The sequence below is a fragment of the Tachyglossus aculeatus genome, chromosome 6 (genome assembly GCF_015852505.1).
Source record: "Tachyglossus aculeatus isolate mTacAcu1 chromosome 6, mTacAcu1.pri, whole genome shotgun sequence".
In the NCBI taxonomy this organism is placed as follows: Eukaryota; Metazoa; Chordata; class Mammalia; order Monotremata; family Tachyglossidae; genus Tachyglossus; species Tachyglossus aculeatus.
In genome coordinates, this window is record NC_052071.1 from 28190314 (window position 1) to 28214783 (window position 24470).

The 24470-nt window shown below is 39.2% G+C and overlaps 1 protein-coding gene across 1 annotated transcript in view; it reads right to left on the bottom strand.

Moving 5' to 3' along the window:
* Positions 1–2311: 2311 nt before the first annotated feature.
* RADX (RPA1 related single stranded DNA binding protein, X-linked) overlaps positions 2312–24470 on the bottom strand; it is a 34636-nt gene continuing 12477 nt past the window's right edge. Inside the window, exons 6-14 of the mRNA XM_038747708.1 lie at positions 22079–22201; positions 21323–21427; positions 19599–19766; positions 18210–18370; positions 17544–17767; positions 10130–10209; positions 8500–8796; positions 6497–6679; positions 2312–2504 (exon numbers count right to left, since the gene is read on the bottom strand). Of these exons, the coding sequence (XP_038603636.1) occupies positions 2374–2504; positions 6497–6679; positions 8500–8796; positions 10130–10209; positions 17544–17767; positions 18210–18370; positions 19599–19766; positions 21323–21427; positions 22079–22201 (1472 nt within the window). The 3' untranslated portion in view covers positions 2312–2373. The remainder of the gene's footprint in view (positions 2505–6496; positions 6680–8499; positions 8797–10129; positions 10210–17543; positions 17768–18209; positions 18371–19598; positions 19767–21322; positions 21428–22078; positions 22202–24470) is intronic.

A 24470-nucleotide genomic window follows, 5' to 3' on the forward strand; every position in this document is an offset into this window, starting at 1 on the left:
TTCAATTTCAACAAAACATTAATATTTAATACTCTAATAAAGTGAAGGAATTAATCACAATGAAGAAAGGAAAGGCAACTGATTGGTAAAGATGTTATCGTCCTACTATTCCTCCATCAGTTAGGTTTCAGAAACTCGATGATTGGTGGCTACAGTCTTCAATAAAGTGTGTACTTCAAGAGCTAAGTAGATAGTCATTATAATACTAAAATGAGGCTCAGCCAACAGGCAATCAATCAATCATTGGTATCAATCACTGGTATTTATTGAGGGCTTACTGTGTGTAGAAACCAACAGAACTCCTGTCAGTGGCATGCATACACTCACTTGCAGAATATTATTAGAGAAAAATTTACGGTAAAATTATAGTTCACTAGACTGCACAATCCTTGAGTGCACGGATCATGACTATTTACCCTTCTGCACTCTGCCAAGTGCTTAGTACCGTGGTGTCCACACAGTAAGCACTTAATAAATACCAATGATGAACTGATAGGAACTGTTCATTAGATGAAGCAGCAAGGCATAATGAATATAACACGGGCCTGAGGGTCACAAGCTCAAGGGTCCTAACCTGGCTCTGCCACTTATCTGCTGTGTGGCCTTGGGCAAGTCGCTTCACTTCTCTGTGCCTCAATTACCTCATCTGTATAACAGGGATTAAGACTGTGAGCCCCATGCAGGACAGGGACTGTGACCAACCCAATTCGCTTGAACAAATCCCAGTGGTTAGTACGGTGCCTGGCACAGAGTAAGCGATTAACAAATGCCACAATTATTATTATATTATGAAGCTTTGCTTGAAGAGAGTCTTAAGTGGCTAGTCGATTATTTAAAATACAATATTTTAAAGTATTATGCCACTAAACAGGCACTTTAATGCATATGTAAATAAGGGGGGGATTGTACTGGCAAAAGTTCAGGACTGCTTTGAAAATCTAGCTGAAAATCTTTGTATGGTTTTAATTTTCATATTAGTTTTCTTTTAAAGACCCCCCCCAATTATTTTCAAATAAAACGTGAAAAATAATGCAACAAATTCATTCAGGATCCTTTCATTAAGTATGAATGGATATCAATTTAGAATTCACTCTGCAGGCAAAAACTGCTTATTACTCCCTAATTTCTATAAATGAGTTTTTAAAATGTGGAATGTTCAAATTCCAAGCATCTATTGATTTATAATTCTTGCCCAGCAATAGCCAAAATATATCTTACCAATTTTGAGGCAAGTTTTCTAGAAGATAAACAACTTAATTATCCAGTGCTACAAACTTGCTTTTTTCATAATAAAAAAGTAAAACAAACAATCGTTTTATAAAAATAACTTCTCTTTGAAGTAATTCCTTTAACTGAAAATTAGTTTCACCTTGAAATAAAGCAATCTCCAACTAGGCTGGATTAATTCATACATCAGCCTACTAAAATTTGGATTGTATCACATACTTTAAAAATTAGACACAGCACAGATGCCCGGAATAGCAGTTCTCCATCTCTTCTGAATATTTACACATTTTACTCTACAGAAGGAACAAATATTTTTATAATTATAGCTCATACAGCATATTTTAACAACCCCAAAGGGTAATCTAACACTGAAACATCTTACACACATTAAAATGTGTCCTTTGAAAAGGATATCACAGTAACTGGCTTTTGGTTTTGCACTTACCAAAACCTTTTGAAATTCATAAAGTAGGATTTCAATGTCTTTTTGAAAGAGCTGAAATCAACTTAATCAACTTAATTGAGGGTGGTGCATATGAGCCCCTTACCAAGATGAAATTGTCTAGCTACAAAATCGGCACTGGACTGGCAACTGAACCCTCAACACTGTGTGCCAACATGAGCTAAAGGGCAAGTTGCAAGCCAATTTCAATTCTGAATTAAGGCTGACAGCCAAGGATGCCTTAAACTGTAGCTTTCAGGAATATAATGTCATATTCTCCTGGAATGTGAATAACATTTAATTTCACAAGTTGTCAATCAGGTATAAACTATTGTATCTTGTGAAGAGTTGATGGTATGAGTTTTCCTTTGGAATTATTACACTTAAATAATGAAGTAAAAATCAAAGACACACTACTGATTTTTACAGTGCTCTTTGTGATCAGTATTCACGAAGGGTTGTTCCAAAGGGACTGTACATGACACAAACACATCATGACTAAAAAAACCCCAAAAATTCCTTTTTTCAATGCACATAAAACTCTCACACAGAAGGGAATTTAAGCTCCCCACTCCACTGGAATTTTTCCACTGCAATACTCTCTCTATAGTACTTGAAATGTTTGGCACTAGGAGAAAGCACAAAATTTAAAAATGCTATTTATTTTACCATTTCAGTTCTAGAACCACATAAAATGTCTCAGTTTACGCAGTGTCCACTGGCCTATAAATTTTGTTCAGGAAGACTTCCACTCTATCTTCACCCAAATGACAAATATCCAGTATACAGACAATATGCACTCTGTCCAGGTCAGTTGCTGCTTTTATAATTTCACCTATGAAATGAAAACACACAGCAAATATTATAATTCACTTGCATTTTCCTTCATCTCCTTATGCATAGCTTGGTTTTAATATGAAGAAATCTTCCTTTGATCATGGCATGGACATAAACTGGATATTGCACTTGAGAAAACCACATCTGTTTGTCAAAGTTGTGATATTCTAGTTAAAAGTTATTCTTACAACTCAATATCAAAATGAACAGTAATTACTGGGCCTCTGGGTGCAGAGTACCAAACTAGGCACTTGGAGAATATACACAAGACGTAAAACACACAGTTCCTGGTCTTGAATTTACAATCATCATCATCATCAATAGCATTTTTTGAGCACATACTGTGCTCAGAGCACTTTACTAAGTGCTTGGGAGAATATAATGGAGTTAGTAGACACATTCCCTTGCCTACACCAAGCTTATGGTTGAGAGGGGAAACAGCTGAATAAACTAACAGAGAGAATAAAGCTATAAATTGTATGATCAGGTAAATGAACAAATGAAAGGGCTAAAGTAGGTGAGTGGGTGGCATGAACAGGACAGTAAACAGGTTTTAAACAGGGATTGATTACCAGGCTTGATTCTTTAAGAGAGCCCTGAAGGAGTGACTAGATAGTCTTGATAAATTTTACAGGTGGAGGTGGTTCTAGGAAGCAAGACTGTTTGAACAATGGGTCAGACACAGGAACTGGAAAAAGCATGAGCTAAGATATTAGCAAAAGACTATATGGACAAGAAACAGTTGGATGGACAAGCTCAGGGTCAGGAAAAGGACAAACAAAGATTTTTCTTTGGAAAACGTAAAACATGACAAAATGTACTTGATTATGGGTTTCCTTTTTAAAGGGTTCAGTTTCTCATTTATCCATCAATGACTGTGTATATATGTATATATACATATATATGTATATATACATATATATAAAGAATGGTGTATAATATATAAAGACTATGTATTCTTTATATATAAGAATGGTGCTTCTTGAATTAACAAAATTAGCTACTTATAAGTTCAAGAAACTATCAAAGAAATTTATTTTCTGACAGTTTCAACCTTGACTCCATTCATTCATTCACTCATATTTCTTGAGCGCTTACTGTATGTAGAACACTGTACTAAGCGCTTGGAAAGTACAATTCAACAATGAAGAGAGACAATCCCTGCCCACACCGAGCTTACAGTCTAGAAGGCAAGGGAGACAGACATCAAAGCAGGTAAACAGGCATCAATATAAAAAAATAGAATTATAGATATGTACATATATACATATATTCCACCACCTTCACTCCATGGAACCCCTCCCTAGGGTCATCAATGACTCTCTCCTTGCCAAAGCATAAGGCCCCTACTCTATCCTAATCCTCTTTGAACTTTCAGAAGTTTCTGACACTGTGGACCACAACTTCTGCAAACACTATCCAACCTCGGCTTCGTTGATGCTGTCCTCTCCTGGTTCTCCTCCTAGCTCTCTGGCTGCTCATTCTCAGTCTCTTTCACTGGGTCCTCCTCTGCCTCCTACCCTCTAACTGTAGAATCCCTTAAGGCTCAGTTCTGGGTCCTTTCTGTACCCACTCCCTTGGACAATTAATTCACTCCCACTGCTTCAACTACCATCTCTACCCAGATGATTGCCAAATCTACCTCTCCAGTACTTACCTCTCTCTTTCTCTGCAGTCTCAAAATTCCTCCTGCCTTCAAGACATCTCTACTTAGATGCCCCACCAACATCAAAAAATTAACCTGCCCAAAACAAAACTCATCATCTTCCCACCAAAAACCTATCCTCTCCTGACTTTCCTATTACTATACACAGTATCACTCACTATCCTCCCTATTTCAAAAGTCTGTCTCATTAAATGCTCATATTCATTCTGTTACTAAATCCAGTCTGCTCTAGCTCCAGAATCACAAATATCTGCCCTTTCCTCACCATCCACTCCTCACTCTTCACCCTCAGCTTCAAGGCTCTCCATCACCTCGCCCCCTCCTACCTCACCTCTCTTCTCTCCTTCTACAGCCCAGCCCGCACCCTCCGCTCCTCTGCCGCTAATCTCCTCACCGTACCTCGTTCTCACCTGTCCTGCCGTCGACCCCTGGCCCACGTCATCCCCCTGGCCTGGAATGCCCTCCCTCCCAACATCCGCCAAGCTAGCTCTCCTCCTCCCTTCAAGGCCCTACTGAGAGCTCACCTCCTCCAGGAGGCCTTCCCAGACTGAGCCCCCTCCTTCCTCTTCCCCTCCTCCCCCCTCCATCCGCCCAACCTTACTTCCTTCCCTTTCCCACAGCACCTGTATATATGTATGTTTGTATGTCTTTATTTATTTTACTTGTACATATTTATTCTATTTTTTTTATTCTGTTAATATGTTTTGTTTTGTTCTCTGTCTCCCCCTTCTAGACTGTGAGCCCACTGTTAGGTAGGGACCGTCTCTATGTGTTGCCAACTTGTACTTCCCAAGAGCTTAGTACAGTGCTCTGCACACAGTAAGCGCTCAATAAATACAATTGAATGATGAATGAATTAATCCAAACTGTAATTATGCTGATCCAAACAATTATCCTAGTCTGCTTGGACTACTGCATTTGCCTCCTTGCTGACATTCCTGCCTCCTGTCTCTCCCCACTCCGGTTCTTATTTCACTGTTCCCTGAAAAAAAAAAAAATTCATTCCATGTCTCACCAGCCCTCAAGGATCTCCAGTGACTGTGCGTCCACCTCTGCATCAAACAGAAACCCTTTCCCATCAGCTTTCAAGCACTCAATCAGCTTGCCCCATCCTACCCTGCATCACTGATTTTCTACTTTAACCTAGTCTGCATACTTGGCTACTCTACCGTCAAAACTGCTCACTGTAACTTGATTTCTTCTATCTCACCACTGACCCCTTCCTTGCCCATGTTCCCCACCCTTCAACCCCAGCCTGAAACTTCCTCCCCCTCCATATCTGACAGGCCACAACACCCTCCACCTCCAAACCCTTATGAAAATCATATCTCTAACAGATCTTTTCCGACTGGATACATCACATAACCCTCATCTCCCCTAATCCCGCTCCCTTTGTTGTCTTTGCACTTAGACCTGTACGCATTAAGCACTTGATAGTCACTCCATCCTCTCCACCTCAACACTTATTATATAGCCGTAATTTACTTTAACATCTGTCTCCCAATCTAGAATGTAAGCTTCTTAGGGGCAGTGAAAAAGTCTACGAACTCTGCTGTATTATAGTCTCCCAAGCACTTAATAAAAGGCTCTGCATGCAGTAATCCCTCAATAAATACCACTGACATTGAATTCTCGAGTTAAATATGCTAAATTTTGATTTTCAACTTCTCTCAAACAATAATCAAGCCAGACCAGAATGTGTGCCAAAGACAAAAGATAAATAATTATCTGAACTGTCTGCACCGAAGCACATTCATATGAAAGGACAAGATCACCATCCTGTAAATTCATGTAGTGCCTTTTTTGGGGACCTTTTATGGCTGCCTGATTTTAAATACTTTTTTTTTCCTTTGTGATAACAACTGTGGTATTTAAGTGCTTAATTACCATTTTACAGATGAGATAACAGACACAGAGAAGTAAAGTGACTTGCCCAAAGTCACACAGCCGTTAAGTGGCGGAGCCAGGATTAGAACCCATGACCTCTGACTCCCAAACCTGGGCTCTCTCCACTGAGCCACGCTGCTCATGTAAATTTCATTTAGACCATAAAAGAATTAACAAATTTTAAATAGGAGAATGACGGAACATTTTCAGTGTTCATCTCAACAGCAGGATCTATTTATTAATTTAATGTACTATACCAATGTGATGACATGACACACCCTTCTGGAGAAAATCTCAGGGTGCATTCCACAATTAACCTCTACATTAAACTATGAAGTTCAAAAAAAATTATAAAACCAATTCTGTTTCATTCATCCAAGTAATCATCAATTGTGAAGTCAAGTAAGTTTTAATATAAGAATGAGGTCATCTGTTACCTGGGAATGAAGTGGCACTCTGAAGCCTTTTACTGCTGAATGTCTCTGAGTGATAGACAGAGTTCCAATCCATGCAGGATAACAAGTTGTCTCTACAGAGGTCCTCTCCCACAGATAACTGGGGATCTTCAAGACTGAAAGTAGGTAGAAATGCAACATCTATTGCTACCTTATGGTTTAGACCTGTAGAGAGAAATGTTAACCTTATAAAAATAAGGCATTTAATGGGTGAAATAGAACTGCAGATGAGATCCCAGGAATGGTGCAATTCAGGGCAGGGGAATTCAATATGTTTGGAAACTCCTTATGGACAAGGAACATGTCTACTAACTCTGTTGAAATGGACTGTTCCAAGCACTTAGTACAAAACATTGAACACAATATGTGCTTAATAATTATCACTGATTGCTTCTACTTCTCTTAAGGCCATTTTAGCAAATCTTAGGGTAGCGCATGAGTAGTAGCTTGGCATTGGCTCCCTCGTGCTTCATCTCAGCCTCCATCACTGCTGCTTGTTTTGCTCTACTCTGGGTTCTACAAGTAGAGCTAAGAAAACAGGACAGTAGCCATGCTTCTTATGTTCTGGCTGCATGGCTGATTCTGTATGAAGGGAAGTAGTCTAAATTTGAAATCACTACTGAACCTAAGGCACTGGAAATTACTTTGATACCCTAATTACATGCTAATCATTATTGTCTAAATGGACATTTTTTGTATGGGGAAGTGATACAAACTGAACTTCACTGAAACTATGTTTTTTTTTGAACTGAATTACCTTCCATTATCTTCCTGCACTGTGAGAGTCTCTGCTCTGAAGCACAAGCAGAAAGCCTCTTGCATCTTGCAAGAGTCTGGTAGGTTTGCTGAGTTGAAAGCAAAACAAAGGGGAGATGGTACTTTTATGCAGGGTTATAGCCAAAAAAATGGTACCCTGCTTAGGGATTCTTTACTATACTCCGGGAGTGGAATCCTAAACTCAATTAATTTTTAGAAAAATTGTTGAATGGTGAGATCATCTTTGTGCTTAAGCTTCTATAGGCTGGGGACAAGACTGCAATACATTTCTTCTTTCTCTTTCAAAACTGAGGAGAGTGTGGCCAGGAACTTGGGCTGACCCTAGTGCAAGGTAGGGCTTACCACATTTGGCATGTCAAAGCTGCCGGGGTCCTCAAAAATCAGCAGATGTCATAAGAGTCAGTGTCATGAGAAAGGGCTGTGAATTTCACACTTGGGGCACTGAAGGATGGTGGTGTGTTTTTAAGTAATCAGTGTATATTTCTGGTAGTGGAGATGGCCCAGGAATTTTAGCAAAAGACACTCTGTTGTCAGAACAACTTTGGGAGAATACAGCAGTTCTGAAAGTCCTGAGAACATAATGCTAGTTTAGTGCAACTTTGATTTTTTTTTTTAAACTAGTGACAGACAGTTCTTGGCATCCAGCATGCATGGGTTGGCATTTACTTGAATGGGGTAAAGCAATGGAGGTCATAAAGTAAAAGCAAGAAAAAGCAATGGAGATCATAAAGTATCATAAACTGAAATAGTGAAGGACATAGAGCTGCTGTTATAAAATGCTTATATGATACTAGAAAATATTAACAGAATCATGGCGTGCACTGCCAGGAGGTAATCCCACTACACTAGCATTGGACAAACGCTTCTTCAGAGTGTCCCATTTTGCCCTCTGCATTTTAAAAAGAGTATTGGAAAGGATCCAGAGGAGGCCCACAAAAAAGATTAAAATTTTTTAAACTAGAACCCATAAACAAATATTAAATTAATTGTGCATATGGGATAGCCAAAGAAGTATAAGGAATCATCTAGTATTTGCCTTAAAGTATACAACTTATGGTTAAATGCTGGAACTTGTACAAAAGAAGTCATGATCTTTGCCCCTGGAAATCTGTAGAGTGAAGACATGCAACCATTTGCTTGAATGTTTTAAATGCATTCAACTCGATGTAAAGGGATATTTCTTTGGTTTTACTTACAATTTTACTTACCTAGGACAGTGATTTCAAAATGTCCAAGGCCTCTGGCATCTTTAAATTCATGAATTTCTTTATTTGTGCTATATTGTTTAGGCTTGTACTTTGCTGGATGAAGATTATATTGCTGCATTAGAAAATCTTTGTGTACATAATCGAATTTACGTGGGATGCTTTCTGGATGAACACGGCTGTATGGTAGGTGATCTATTAAGTTATCTTTCACCTCTGTCCACAGATGACTCTCCCATGATTCTCTGTACAGTTCTCTTGTATCTTCTACTGCAGGCTCATCATTCATGCTTTCCTCATCTATTGATTAAAAAGACATACACAGTTAACTTACATACTGACGATCAAATCATTCAACATAAAAATAATATTAATGAGAACAGTTTGTTATCCTTACAAGTCACAAAACTACTGAAAACCAGTGTGGTACTCACTGAGATTCAAAAGATAAGAGTTATATTTCCAAATAAAAGTCACCATTACCTTTAAAAGGTATGCCCCTGAAAAAGATTCACTGTTTGCCTTAAGAAAACAATACTGAGAAATGTTCTGATTTTCAATTTTTATACAAGAAACATTTTTAGTTACCGAAGGCTGTTAACACATTAGCAGGACTATGCTTTTTTGGATGTTCTAGATTCCTCTCCTTCAAGAGTCAAGAAATAGAATTATGCAACTTATTATGCATTATTATAGAATTATGCATCTTATTACAGATGAAACAGTTAACTCTCAGTCTCAAGTTGTCTTCAAAAGGAGATGCTGATTCAGTGTGTGCATTAAACTCCCCAACCTTGAATTCTTTCTTTTGGCTAAGACAGTCTTTCAGAAAAGATGGGAAAGTCATTACCTTCAATAGCATCAAATACAGGGTGCCAACTTTTCAGTTTGAGCACGTGAGAGAATGTGGTGTGAAGCAAGAAGTAGAAGGGTGGAGAGGAAGAAAGAGAGGAAAAGAGAAACAGAATGGAAGGGAAGTAGAGAAAAAGAGGGGGAGAGGAAGCAAAAAGTACCAAAGTAGGCATGCCTCCTTTTGTATCAACTCATCTCTGGTACTCATCGGGGCTGGTTGCAGATAGTTCCTTTTGCGCTATCCCAGAGCTGTCGGCCTGCTTGTTTCACCCCCACCTGATGATGCGCTCAAAGGACTACATAAATCCCATCGTCAAGGCAGCCACAATGCTACCACAACTCAAGAGCTTTGGCTTCCACTGATAACAGAATTGCTAATTTTTGATTCTAACCATGGGGTCGCTAAGGAGGGTGAGGATTTCCGGAAGAATGAAGCCTGGGAAGGGACAGACTGCAAAGAACTACTAGGCAACAATGACCATTTTGGTCATTTAGGGCCTGATTGGAAACTCCCAGGTTTTATAAACCTGGTTTCCCAGGTTTCAGGGGCTCATAATCTAAAGCGCTTGCAAGAATCTGAACTAGGATCAATCAATTAATGGAATTTATTGAAGGCTTACTGAATGCAGAGCACTGTACTAAGCACCGTACTACACAGAGTTGGCAGTTACGGCCCCTGCCCCGAAAGACCTCAATGATGCTATTATAAAGCAGAAAACTGCAGATAGCAGTTTAATATGGTGGAGTAGAACAAAATATACGTGTATATAAATCAACATACCTCTGCAAAGTTGAGAGGTATCTTGTACAGTTAGTCTACTTTCTTCTTCTGCCAAATGATCTTCTTGCGCTGGAAGAGCTCTTTAAGAGAAAAAGAATATTAGGCAAATAGGACTTTGATCAGCGCATCAGTGCTTTAAAATTTAAAACCATTAGCTTTTCTGAGAAAATGAATCTTAATGGTTAAAATGCATTTACTACAAAATAAGGTTTACACAATAAATCTGATGACTGGTCATTTCGTGCAAATGATGATGATGAAATTTCTTAACATAAAGAACAGATGAGCCTAGATCCCATCATGAAGGCTTGGCGCATCTCCCCATGCCTCCAAAATCCCCCAGTATCAGCTCACTGCTCTCTGCAATTGGGTAGAAACTCCTCAGACTTATCCTCACTCTTCTCCCATTACAACCCAACCTGCAACCTCACTCATCTAATACCTCCACTACTCACTGTACCAACCCTTGCGTCTCCCTGGCCGTCGATGTCGTGCTCGAGACCACCTTCCTGCCCAGAATTGGCCCTTCATACCTGATAGATCACACCTCTCCCCTTGATGCTTGAGGGCAGAGATTGTGTCTATTAATTCTACTGTACTCTGCCAAGTACTTAGTTCAGTACCCTGCACAGAATAAGTGCTCAATAAATATTATTGATTGATTTCTTTTGATCCTACTCCTACTTGCTGCTATTGTTTCCATTCCTATCCTTCCTCTCTGTGGATGCTGGGCCTTTTCTGTCACCTGGAGGTGACTAGAAAAGCATATAGCAGATGGAATTAAGACTGGGTGGGCTGGAGAAAATTTTGCCAAGCTAGAGAGCTGTTTTTTTTTAAAAAACCTTTTTACTTAGAATCTATCATTTAGATATGAGCTCTAAATGAACATAACAAAGCTTCAGACATCAATTTTTTCAACATTTCTTTAGTGGAGGCAGTCATTTTTCCTTTATCCAAGCAGCATAGCCTAGTGAAAGAGCACGGGCCTGGGAGTCAGAGGACCTGGGTTCTCATCCCTCTTCCACTGCTTGTCTGCTGTGTGATCTTGGGCAAGTCACTTAACTTCCCTGGGCCTTGGTTTCCTAATCTGTAAAATGGGGATTAAACGTTACTCACTACAATTTACACTATGAGCCCCTCCTGGGGACAAGGACTATGTCTAGCCTGAGTATTTTATCTACCCCAGAGATGAGTGCAGTGCTTGGCACATATTAAGCACTTAACAAATGCCATTAAAAAAAATTAAAAAGATAAATATCCTACAGGTCCCTTGGGAAGCCTGGCAAAAAGTTAACAAAGTGGAAAACCCTGAATTAAGTTAGTAACTTTCCACCTTCATAGTTCCAAAAAAAACTATATTACAGAAACCATTTGTTAATCTGTTTGATGACCCATGGGCTTTAGGCAAATTTCAAAGGTTAATTTGAAAAAAGGACTACTGTATGGCCACAAGACGTATAGATACCAGGAATAAAATTGTATTTTTCACTCATTTATTGAATAAAAAACCCAAACTTATCCAATGTATTATAGTCAGTATAATAATGCCAGATTACAGAATATAAAATATTTTCAAATATTACTCCAATACCTGAAAACCTCTAGTGTCTCAATAACTCTGCAGCAATTCTCTTCTTTATTCACTACAATCTAGTTTCCACCTCCTACTCTCTATGGTCATCAATGATTTCCTCCTTACGTGGATCATTTTTCTACAAAAACGTTCAGTCCAAGTTTCCCCACTCAAGAACCTCCAGTGGTGGCCCATCCACCTCTGCATCAAACAGAAACTCCTTACCACTGACTTGAAGGTACTCAATCTCTCTGCCTTACCTTTATTCTCTTCCACTACAACCCAGCCGGCACAGTTTGCTCCTCTAACGCCAACCTATTCAATGTACCTCCATCTCGTCTATCTCATCACCAACCTCTCATCCAAGTTCTGCCTCTGGCCTGGAACGCCCTCCCTCTTCATATCCAACAATTACTCTCCCTAACTTTGAATACTTTTTGAGGGCACATCTTCTCCAAGAGGCCTTCCCTCACTAAGCCCTTGCATGTGGATTTTCACACTTTATTCACTCCTTGCTCGCCCTCAGCATTTATTCCACATATCCATAATTCAATGATTTCTATTAATGTCTGTCTCCCCCTCTAGACTCTAAACTCATTGAGGGCAGGGAACGTGTCTACCAACTCTGTTATACTGTAATCCCCCAAGGGCTTACAGTCCTCTGCAAACAATAAGCACTCAATAAATAAAATTGATTGATTGACATCAAATTTAATGGCCTCTTCTAATCCTTTTCAACATCTTGACTGCTTTAGACATTGTGGACCACTCTCTTCTTTAGGAAGCACTATTTCACTTTGGTTTTACTGACATCATTCTCCCCTGGTTTTCCATTTATCTTCCTGGCCACACCTTCTAAGTCTCTCATTTACTTTTCCTCTGCCTCTCACCCTCTAACTGTGGGGGTCCTAGACTTTCTGTTCTCAGTTCCCTTCTCTTCTCACTTAACACTTTGCCCTTTGGGGAGCTCATATAATTCCTTGGCTTCAGCTACCACTCCAAGCAGATGACTCCAAATCTATTCCAGCAGCGTGAAATCTCACCTCCTCTCTTGCCTCCGGGATACCTTTACACAGGTGATCTGTTGGCTCCTTAAATTAAATGTCTAAAACTAAATTCATTTTCCCTCCTAAATTCATTCCTTGACTTAGTTTTTCCTTCACAGTTGACAATAGCATCCTACCTATTTCCAAAGTCTGTGACATTGGTATTATCCTTGAATCTATGCTTCCTTTCAACTCTCGCATTCCGTCTGTCACTGTATCCCTTCAGTTTTTCTCCCACAACAATTGCCCTATCTTCCTTCAGCTTTCCATCCAACAGCTACAGCCAAGGTCCAGGTGCTCAGCACATCTTGACATATTACAGGATCAGCCTCTTCACTGGCCACCTGGCCTCCATCTCTACTCTCTCCAGTACAAACTTTTCTCAGCTCCCCTGTTCATTTTCCTACAATGTGATTCTGCCCACATTTTCCTACTCTTCAAAATCCTTCAATGGTAACCCACTGTTCACATCAAACATAAACTCCTGACTACTGGCTTTAAAGGTATTCAATCAGCTCTTTCCATTCTCATTCACCCTCTTTACCCACTGCCCCCGAATGCACTCTTTGCTGCTCTCAAATTAACCTCTCGCTCTGTCTTGTTCTCTTCTCTCCCAGTTCTCATCCCTTGCTCATGCCCTTCCACCAGCCTAGATTTCCATCCTCCTTCAGAACCACCGTGCTACAGCTCTCCCCATCTTCAAAGCCCTTCTGAGATAGCTTTTAACCTCATCCAGGAGGCTTTCCTCAATAAATTTTTCTTCTCCCAAGTCATATCCTCCAAACTACCATCCAGGAACCTTGTGCCACTTGCAAACCTCTGCAACCACAAGAAGCCAAAGCACCATAGCATTCTGAACACAACTATTTATATAGTCTAGCACTTAATCACATATCAATCTTCCATTCTCTTCCTCCTCCTATCAATAATTTATTTTGTGCCAGTCTTCCTTCCAGACTGTAAGCTCCTTGAAGGAAGGGATCATACCTTCTAACCATCACATTCTCCCAAGCATTCTCTGTACACAGTACACACTAATAAATACAATTGATTGGCTGATTAACCTAAAAAAATGATCAGAAATGCAATATGGAACGAGGAGGACACCTGTTTGGTGACCCTGTAGACAGACAGCTGAGGGAATACAAATAAAATGGAAATATCAAAGACATTAAAAAAAGAACAGAAATTATAAACCACTCCAAAAATTTACTGAACAGAAAAAAAAATCAACACATGAAAACTGAAAAAGTGAAAACATGAGCAGAGACTATTAAAATAAAGGCAGGAAGAGAGAAAGAGAAAAGAACATGGACAGAGAAACAGATTACTGCATGAAGAAGTGTTGATTCATCTGATGGCATGCCAAACAGCTCTTTCAGATGTTATTGCAACAAGAAAAGGAAAAAATATCCGCCAAAAGGGATGACTGAGAAAATATTTAAGCAATGACACTGGTATGGAATGCTGAGCAAACATAATAGCTTAACTAACCTGGCATATACATATTCAATAGGCAGCCAGCATGAATTTTTGTTTTTTGTGGTGTTTTTCTTAAATGAATAAAATGAAACAAAGAAATAAAATCCACACTGCTCTGTTACTGCTTAGACATTTAAGGAGACAAACATTCTTGCCATCTACTGGCCACTTACTAGATTCCAAGCAGAGGAAACTACTTTTTATTCAAATGTTACAATACACAAGGGTGTGCTATTGTACCATGATCTCAACTTTAAACAGTGTTCATTCATTCATTCATTCAATCGTATTTATTGAGCACTTACTGTGTGCAGAGCAATGTACTAAGCGCTTGGGAAGTACAAGATGGCAACATATAGAGACGATCCCTACCCAACAACGGGCTCTGTCTACTTTTTGTCACAGTCACTGAATAGTAAAAACAAGTTTAACGAGTCTCTCCATCTTTCTTTTGGAACACAAGACAACTGTCTTTTGTCCTCCCTTTACAGAGAAAGGAAATAATAGAGTATATGGATACATCCTTACGTGTTGAGGGGTTGAAGCGCTTGAAGAGGTACACAGCTCGGTGCACAGGCAACACAGTGGTGAGGGTGGTAAGGAGAAAAGAGAACTTAATTTTCTCCCCATCTTAAAGGCACTTATGAAATAATGTCTCCAGGAGGCTTTCCCTGATTAATCTCTAATCTCTCCACACTCCAACAACCATGCCATCAACTAAGCCCTTAATTTCTCACAACTCCCACTGCATGATACTCAATTACTTCCTTCTAACTACAGTTCACTGAGGCTGCTTAGTGTGGGAGACTTGAGTGTGTAGGCTCTTGAGGGCAAAGACCATGTCTAGTAATTCCGCTGTACTCTCCCATCCAACTGGTAGGTGCTCAATAAATATTAAAATTAAGAAAATGATGTTATCAATCAATGGTATTTTTTGAGCACATACTGTGTGCAGAGCACTGTAAGAAGCATTTGGGACCATGCAGAACGACAGAGATGATAGACACGTTCCCTGCCCACAATGAGCTTACTGTCTAGAGGGACAGTAATAATCAGTGATCTATCCTCTCTCAACAAATTATTTTCAAAAGTCTTCTGATATATTTATCCTAAACTTAGTAAAATAACCCAAATATCTAAAGATATTACATATTAAATTTAACTCCCCAAAACCTGTATGATATGATTACTTTGCAACTGAGGAAAATAGATAATCAAAAAGCTGCAAATTCACCTAATTTCTTCCTAATTTCTGCCTATATGAATGGGTTTTTTTTTTTAGGTTGCTTTTTTTTTTTTACTTTAAATGTTTTTTTTGTTTTTTTTTTTTTTAACTTTAAAGCTGTTTCCCAGCTGTCTTTCAAGATGAGTTTTCCCACCGGCTCTTCAAACCAAATCATTTACAGACTTTAACCTTCTTTTACCCATTAAAAATAATTGGCCCCACCCTATTTTGTTCCATGTCCAACCTCTTATTCTTTATGGACTCCTCCCCCTTTCTTTTAAACACACTCAGATCGTTCCCATACTAAAAAAAAGCTTCCTCTAGATACCACTGCCCCTCTAGCTCTTGCCCCATTTTTCTACTCCCATTCCTGTCCGTACTCTGCAATGGGTTTTATATACCCACTGCCTTCAAATCACTTCCTCTCCACCGACTTTCTATTTGATCCACTGCAGTCTGACTTTTTTGTTCTTGTCAAAGAATTTACTACGAATCTACTGGGTACAAAACTCCATTAAGTGTAGGAAAGAAAGAACGCATCTGAGATATAATAACGTCCCTGATCTTTTAGGGCTCATAGTCTATGGGTATAAGGGAAAGGGGGCTAGTGACGGACACACACAAAGAGGAAAACAAAAAAAATAAACCAGGACAATGTTAAATATAAGAGCAATGTGGCATTCTGGTAAGGCACTACTTACCAATGTCTATACTGACCTCCTCTTAAGCCAAGTCTAATTTGCCATCTCCTTCTTAATTGTCCTTCATTTCTAACGTACCTTTGACATTGCTACCACTGTATTCTGAAAACTACCCAATCTTGGTTTCGCTGATTTGGTACTCACCTGGGTTCCTTTCCTACCTCTCTGATAACTCCCTTTCAGTCTCCTTCACTGGTTATTCTTCTACCTCTTACCATCTAACTGTGGATGTCCTACCAAGGCTCTGTTCAGAGCACTCTGCACAGATGCAGTAACTGAAGCCAAGTGACCTGATGGGCTCGCCAAGAGACTAGGTATAGAGCATGAAGACTAAGGGATGCAAAACAGAACCTTGCAAAAGTTAGAGGCTGAATTGTGGAAGAGAAGTCAGTGAGTGAGACAGAGGAGTTGTCAAGAAGATAGGCAAATCAGTTTAATACTTGTCGCATAACGCATACTGGATAGAGCGTGGGTTTAGGAGTCAGCAAGGCATAGGTTCTAATCCCGGCTCCCCAGCTTGCCTGCTGTGTGGCACTGGGCAAGTCATTTAACTTCTCTGTGCCTCAGATACCTCATCTGTAAAATGGGGATTGAGACTGTGAGTACCGTGTGGGACAGGGCCTGGGTCCAATCCGATTTGTTTTTAGAGTGGTCCACAGTGACAGAGGCAACTGACATGTCAGAGAGGATTAGAGGGAGAGCATGGCTATAAGGGAGTAGAGTTTCAGTGGAGTGAAGTGGATTGGAGTGATTGTAGTTGGTTACAAAGAGGACCAGGAAGGTGGGGAGGAAATAGAGGCAATAGGCATGTATGACTAGTTTCAAGGGTATGGTAAGGAATGGAAAGAGGGAGATGGGGTGGCAACTGGAGGAGGTTATGGGATTGAGAGTGGGCTTTTTTAATATGGGGGAATATCTGAACAAGTTTTAAAGGCACAAGGGAAGAAGCTGGAAGAGAGTGAGATATTGAAGAAAACAGTAAGGGAGCAAACCAAAGCAAAGCTGATCTAATGCATTCAGAAAAGGTTCCTCATTCATTTAGGAGTTGCCAAACAATCAAAGGTGTTTGCTGAGCACTTTGTATTTAACACAATGTACTAAATAAGGAGAAAGGAATGATAAGCAGAAAGTAGACAAAAAGCACAGAGAAGTATAACGGAAGAGAGGGAGATGGGTGTAAATGCTAGTAAATCTATTAATAAAATATCTCTTGCATTTGGTTTGTAATAGGAATACATTATACATATGTATTCTAAATATTCATTCTAAATAAACCCAAATATGCATGATATTTTTAAAAGTTAAAAAAAACTTATTAAAAAGTAGTAACTGGAGAGCATAGAGAGGACTTCATTTAATAGACTTAGCATTCACTTAAAAGGCTTACGACTTATCTCCCAGACGTTGCTTCATCTTTTTTCTCTGAACTGGACTACAACTGGCTGTTGAAGTTTGATCATGTGGCTCTTCTAAATCATTTTCCTGTGAATTCAGAACAAATTTAATTTCTTTATCTTGATGGCACCTGGAATCTTCTTTCTGAACTTCGCTTTCTTCTGACTGAAAATCAGTTTCTTCTACAGCTTGAGATTTTGAAGGATAGCTCTGTTCCTGCAATAAAAACAGAGCATAATTACATAAAATACCCAATTTTCTCTCAAAAACATTCTAAGAGCTGATCACAACCTTATATTTTACTCACTTCCCATAATCTACCAGGGTGCTAACAGGACTTGCTACGTCCACAAAAAAAGTTTATATAGAGATAAAATACTTTATATCCATTAAGCTTTTTTAAAAAAAAGTTCAGAAAATAAATGAACATTTTTAGTCCAACTTTAAAATTAGCATGTTAAAACTTTCAAGCAGACACTTCGTTTCCATCTACTTTTAAAACTCACAATTTTCAATATTACATTTAATTTGTTCTCAACATATTCAATTCAGCTAAGAGTCGATATACATAGGTTTTGAATCCAAATGCATAGAATACCAATTGTAATTGTGGTCACAGTTCTGCTAGTACTACACTATTCATTCTCAAGTTCCATACCTGAACTGTTCCCCCTTCTGAGCCATCTTCAGGGGCACTGCTACAGCTGACATATTTTATAGCACTGATTATGCCCTGAATAGCAATGCGCTTATGCTCTCTGTAGTGCAGAGCTTCAATCTTACCCTTCAATTCACTTAGAGCTGTCAAAACTGATTCAACTGCAAAAGAGTAATAACCAACATACGTCAAATTTTAAAGACACAGCTTGATTATTCTGGTAATGTATGTTCACTACAAAAGACACACGATAATTCTAAGCTAACAAAGTTTTTGACATGTCCCTAAGCTTTACATTTGAAGACTTTTCTCTATTTGTATAATTGACAAAATACTGGTCAATATAAATTGGATAAGGATTTTCAACTTGGGTTGATCAATTTTATACACATCACATGAGAACCAACCAGGAGGAAGAGCTTTTTGATTAATAGGGTGATGAAAAACTGAAATGGGCTTCCAAGGAGGATTATGGAGTTTCCTTTCCTGAAGATCTTTATAAAAAGAATTAACTGTCATCAGTCTTGGAGGGTTTAATCTTTCACTTTCCTGGAGGCAGGGAGATGGACCAGATATTTCAAAGGCCCCTCCAAGGCTATTATCCTAAAACTGCACATCGAAGTCAAGAGTTTGGCAAGCAGAACAGTATTAGTTTAAGATTCATCTGACTGAACACAGTAAACAATATTATCCTAGCAATAAAAAAATTGCCAATTGACTTATTTGCCATACACTGCATTTAGTAAGATAGACATGAAGTTATTTAATGGAGCTTAATGAAGGCAACAAGAGAACTAAGTTGCTACAAATTTCAGTTATATCTCTTTGAAAACAAATTATCCTCTAATTTTACCTATTCCACTCAACTTACATCAATTGGAAAATGGAGTGAATGACTTGTTTGATACTGATTTACAACCATCTTAGAACCACTTTCATAATTCTAAGTTTAGTTTGTGTCAAAACCCTTTTAAAAAAAAATATCCTCTTTCTATAATACTGTCATAATGAGCACCTTGAGACGAAGTTGGTGAAAAGTCACTTTTAGAGACTGTTTTCCTCTAAGAAATTTCAGGAGAACTGATATCTGTACAAGTGGTTTTACAGATATCTCAAATCTGTACTCAAAGCTTTGAATTCAGGGCATCATTTCCTCTCTTGTGGTGCAACAGAACCAAAGACAGTTGACCTTTAAGAGGCAAGGTGAACTTTAAAAACAAGTATTTTGCCTGATTCAGCAGTAAATTAAACTGGTTTTTAATCAATTGTATTATATTAGAATTTGGATGGACATTTGCAAATAAAAATCATAAAACTAAATAACTGGGAAGTAAGCTCATATCACACATGGAGCACAAATACACCATGAAGATCTGGCACTAATAATACCTTTAATGCAATTACAATACTTCAAAAATGTATCTGGAGCTGGTGGGAAGGGGTAATATCCACCAATGATGGTTTTCTTTATCTGATCATTTTCACTTTGGGTTTTAGTCCACTGAATGAAGCTTTTCACTTTGGCATCAGAGGTATAAGGCTGGCCTTTGTGATACCCTATTAAAAAAGAAAAAAACATGTATTAAAAATAACAACATTAAAGAGTTTTAATATAATTATACTACTTATGCTATATTCTATATTATTTATAAATATGAACTTCTGTTCTACAGGTAGTGACCTTTAAGATATTAAAAGTCTATATGCATCAGGAGTAAAAACAGCTTGATTTCTTAAATTTTTCTTTAAAATTTGATCTATATTAGCTACTCAAAATTATAAATGGCTTGGATAAAAGTTTAAACATGAGGCAAACGGATTCCAATCTATCCATAGGTGGTATTTGCCATCTCCATCCACTGATCATAGTGGGTTTTTTTATCATATCATATTTAAATTCAGGAATTCAAAATAGTAAAAAAAGTTTTAATTAAATTAAATACAATGTTTCTGTTTCTTTTATATCAGAGGTCAAAAATGTAGTTGCCTGCTGCCTATTGGTGACAGGTCCTTGAAGAGGAACCTGATGCAAATTTTGTAGTCTTACCAAACATATATCAGAAAGCAGGATTTTGCCACTGGAATACTGCATTCCATTTTGGCTGTTGCATCTTAGGAAATATTAGAGAGGAATGGGTGACTAAGAGTGACTAAAGCCAAAATGGACACAGAATCTGCTATTGCAACATCCCACAAATCAGTCTCTGTTCATGGTCTGGTCGGGACTGTTGGTTCGGCACTGAGATGCAGTTAGCAGGAGGGTTTGGAAAGAACAGAGAGAACAAGTTCGGGAAAGGTGGATGAAGTGAGCAGAAAGGTAAAGAGGGATGAGTACGTGGCTAGCCTTGAAGCTGCCTGGGAGTTTCCGTTTGATATGGAGAAATTCAGGGAACACAGAGGAGGGCTTTGAGCAAATTACAGGTTCTGAATGATGCGTCCGGAAGATTATTTATACAGCAGCATGTGATATAGACGTGGAGGAGAGAGGCCAGAGAGACCGACCAGCAGAGGCTGATGCCATCATCTTAGTCTTTTCATTCTCGCCAAGGAATACTGCTAACTTTACCCTGCCCTCAACAATTATGCCTCTATCTCTCTGCTCATGATGTTTTCCCTACACCATCCTCAGCACTTCTTGTATGTACACTTAATTATTTAGCCTTGATTCTTGTATTTATAAATAGCTTAGGTCTTCTCTGCCCATTAGAATGTCTGCTTCCTTTGGGTCCAGAATATGTCACTTTTTTTGTTTTGCTCTTCCCAAGAGCTTAGAACAATGTATTACACTACGTGGGCATTCCATAAACACTAATGTTACTATAACCACTCCTTCAGGGAGATCTGCCACAATATTCCTCAAAGCTTTAGGCTGCTATGGTCAGTCATATTTCTAAGGTGGATGGACTACTGGTTTGACCACAGTCCTTAATCTCTGAAGTCCTTACGCCCCTCTGATTTTCCAACCCAATGAAATAGTTCATATAAAATAAATTTATTTCTTCATCACTATGAAGAAAATAATGAGATTAGATATATGAATAGAACGTTTCTATTTCCCAATTTAATTAAAATGTAGAGCATGCATCGAGCCAATTTTTTATAAGATTACCTACCAGTAATAAAAATTTGAGACTCATTTGAAGTCGTTAGGTAAAGCGTATTGGGGGCTTGAGTGTCATCTCTCATCACTCTCACCTGGGTACACACCAAATACGTCACTGCGCAGAAAAAGAAAATGAGTTTCAGGATCATCTCATAACTTTAACGTTGTAAAGTGTATTCGCATTGCTGGGCGAATTTTTAAATGGGAGCTGTTCATCTTAGAAGGAAAGTCAGAAGTCCCTTAGTGATTAACTAAAGGGCACAAATGCACAACTTCCGGAGTAATTAACTGATTGCACACACACAGCTTTTTACATAGTCAAAACTACAAAGGAAGATGTTCTAACTACTGGTACACCAAAAATTAGCCAGAAAGGATGCAGAATGAACAAAGAGACATGTGGAAGGACAGAGGACATGAAACCATTCATAGCAGCAGCACCACATCCTCAAACACTCCCATCCTTCAACAAAAATCTTTGTGGGTGGGAGTGAGGGCCTGGGAAATCCAACCCGGTGGAGGCTTCAGGGACTAAAATACCTAAACATGATGCTATGGCCTAAGAATTTCTCAAAAAATTATTAAGACGGTTCCAACTGTCACAGGGACAACCATTCCTAAGAAAGTATACCATGACCCCAAACTAGAGGTGAACAGACAACGGATGATAACACCAACAATGTATCTGATCTGGAAAGGATTTGATGGAACACACTTATTTAGCATTTTACCTAGAAAACAATAATAAGAAAATAAATGTAAGTACTTGGGTGAATATGCTCAAAGGTATCAGGCTGTGACGTTGCAAATAATTCCAGGATAAATGGTTCATCTGCTGTCCCATCAACAACATGGACCCAGCGATATAACCAAAAATCTTCGCTGTTTTCTGTATAGATGGAAAGGGAAAATGAATAAAAATAACCACTAACTGAGACATTCCCAACTCTCTCTCACCCCTTTCTCCCTGGTGGTCCTTGTCCATATGTTTTCTCCTTCATCAGTATCAGGTCTCTCACTTCCATACTGCCTCCTGGCCACCTTTTCCCATCCCACCTCCCATAACTATAATTCTATTTATTCTGACAGTTTTGACATCTGTCTACATGTTTTGTTTTGTTGTCTGTCTCCCCCTTCTAGACTGTGAGCCCGTTGTTGGGTAGGGACCGTTTTTATGTTGCCGACTTGTACTTCCCAAGCGCTTAGTACAGTGCTCTGCACACAGTAAGTGCTCAATAAATACAATTGAATGAACGAATCTCTTCCTTTCCTGCCTTATTTTTAATCTTCTTCCCTTGGTTCTCCCAGTTTCAGTTATCTGCTTCTTCCTGATTCTCCCCCACTTCATGTTTCCCTCCGTCTCTCTTCGTATATATCCCAGTTTGTATCACCTCATAACCCACAGCTCCTTTCATCTCCCTTATCTCTTCCAGTTTCCTTTATTCTTTCTCTAACAGCTTCTTGTACTCCTTTTTGAATTACCTTTGTCCACTCTCAAATTCATCATTGATGCCCGGAAGATTTTCACACTTTCTGCTCTCCATCACCTCAAGAACTTGTTTTTTGGGTTTTTTTTTTTTTTAATTTTGTGGTTCATGTCTACCAACTGTCTGCCATGTGCATGGAACAGAATTCCGCACACAGTGTTCAATGAACTTCCACTGATTTATTGAATCTTTTTATGGTATACGTTAAATGTTTACTATGTGCCAGGAACTGTACTAAGTGCTGGGGAAGATACAAGCTAATCAGTTTGGACACAGTCCATGTCCCACCTGGGGCTTACAGTCTTAGTTCCCATTATTACAAATGAGGCACAGAGAAGTTAAGCGATGTGCCCAAGTTCACACGGTAGACAGGTGGCAGAGCTGGGATTAGAACTCAGGTCTTTCTGACTTTCCCATCATTGTAGACAGCACCATCATTCTTCCTGTTTCACAAGCCCCTAAGCTTGGCATTTTCCTTGACTCCTCTACCTCATTCAACCCACATATTCAGTCTATCACTAAAACCTGTTGGTCCAACCAGCACAACATAACTAAATTCTGCTTTTTTCTCTCTATCCGAATTGCAGTAGCAATAGTTATGTTAATGTTATGTAATGTTATGTTATTAGCATAGTAATGTTAATCCAAACACTTGTCCTATCCCACCTTGATTACTGTATCAGCCTCCCTGCTGATCACCCTGCCTCCTGTCTCTAACTCCAGTCCATATTTCACTCTGCTGCCCAGATCATTTTTCTACAAACCATTCAGCCCACGTTTCCCTACTGCTCAAGAACTTCCAGTGGTTGCCCACCACCTCCACATCCAACAGAAACTCCTTACAATCGGCTTGCAAGCAAACACCTGCCTCCACTCCTGCATTATGGCATTACTCTCCTATTACAACCCAGGTTGCACACTTCACTCCTCTAATGCCAACCTACTCACTGCAACTCAAACTTGTCTATCTCACAGCCAAACTCTCGCCCCATCCTGCTTCTGGCCTGGAATATTCTCCCTCTGCATTTTCTCTAGATAATCCATCTCCCCACCTTCAAAGCCTGAAGGCACATCTCCTCCAAGAGGCCTTCCAAGCTCTCCCCTTTCTTCTTTTCCCACTCCCTTCTGCGTCACTCTACCTTGCTTCCTTTATTCACCACCCCCCTCCCAGCCCCACAGCACTTGTGTAGTTGTAATTTCTTGGTTTATATTAATGTTTCTTTCCCCAAGATTGTAAGCTCACTGGGGGTAGGGAATGTGTCTATATATTGTTATACTGCATTCTCTCAAGTGCTTAGTACAGGGCTTTGTACATTGTTAAGTGCTCAATACTGATGGACTTATTGATTCCCAGGCCCATGCTCTATTCACTTGGCCACATTGCTTCTCAATCTGATGGATATGCATAAACTGTCCATTACCAGATGAAAGCTTGTCATTTGTTTCAAGTAATGGCAAATTCTTTGACTGCTCAGATCACCTTGGTGAAAAAGAGGGGGCCTCTTCTGCTCTCTGCTGCTGCCAAAAATAATCTGGCTACAGCTCAGAAAGAACCTTCCCCAATCCAACTCTTCTCTGTCACCAAAGCAGCCATATCCTTTCAGTAAACTAGGTAGATCCAGTAAGCCAGGCAACTTTCCAGATCTAACAGTGACCATTTATTTTTTGATA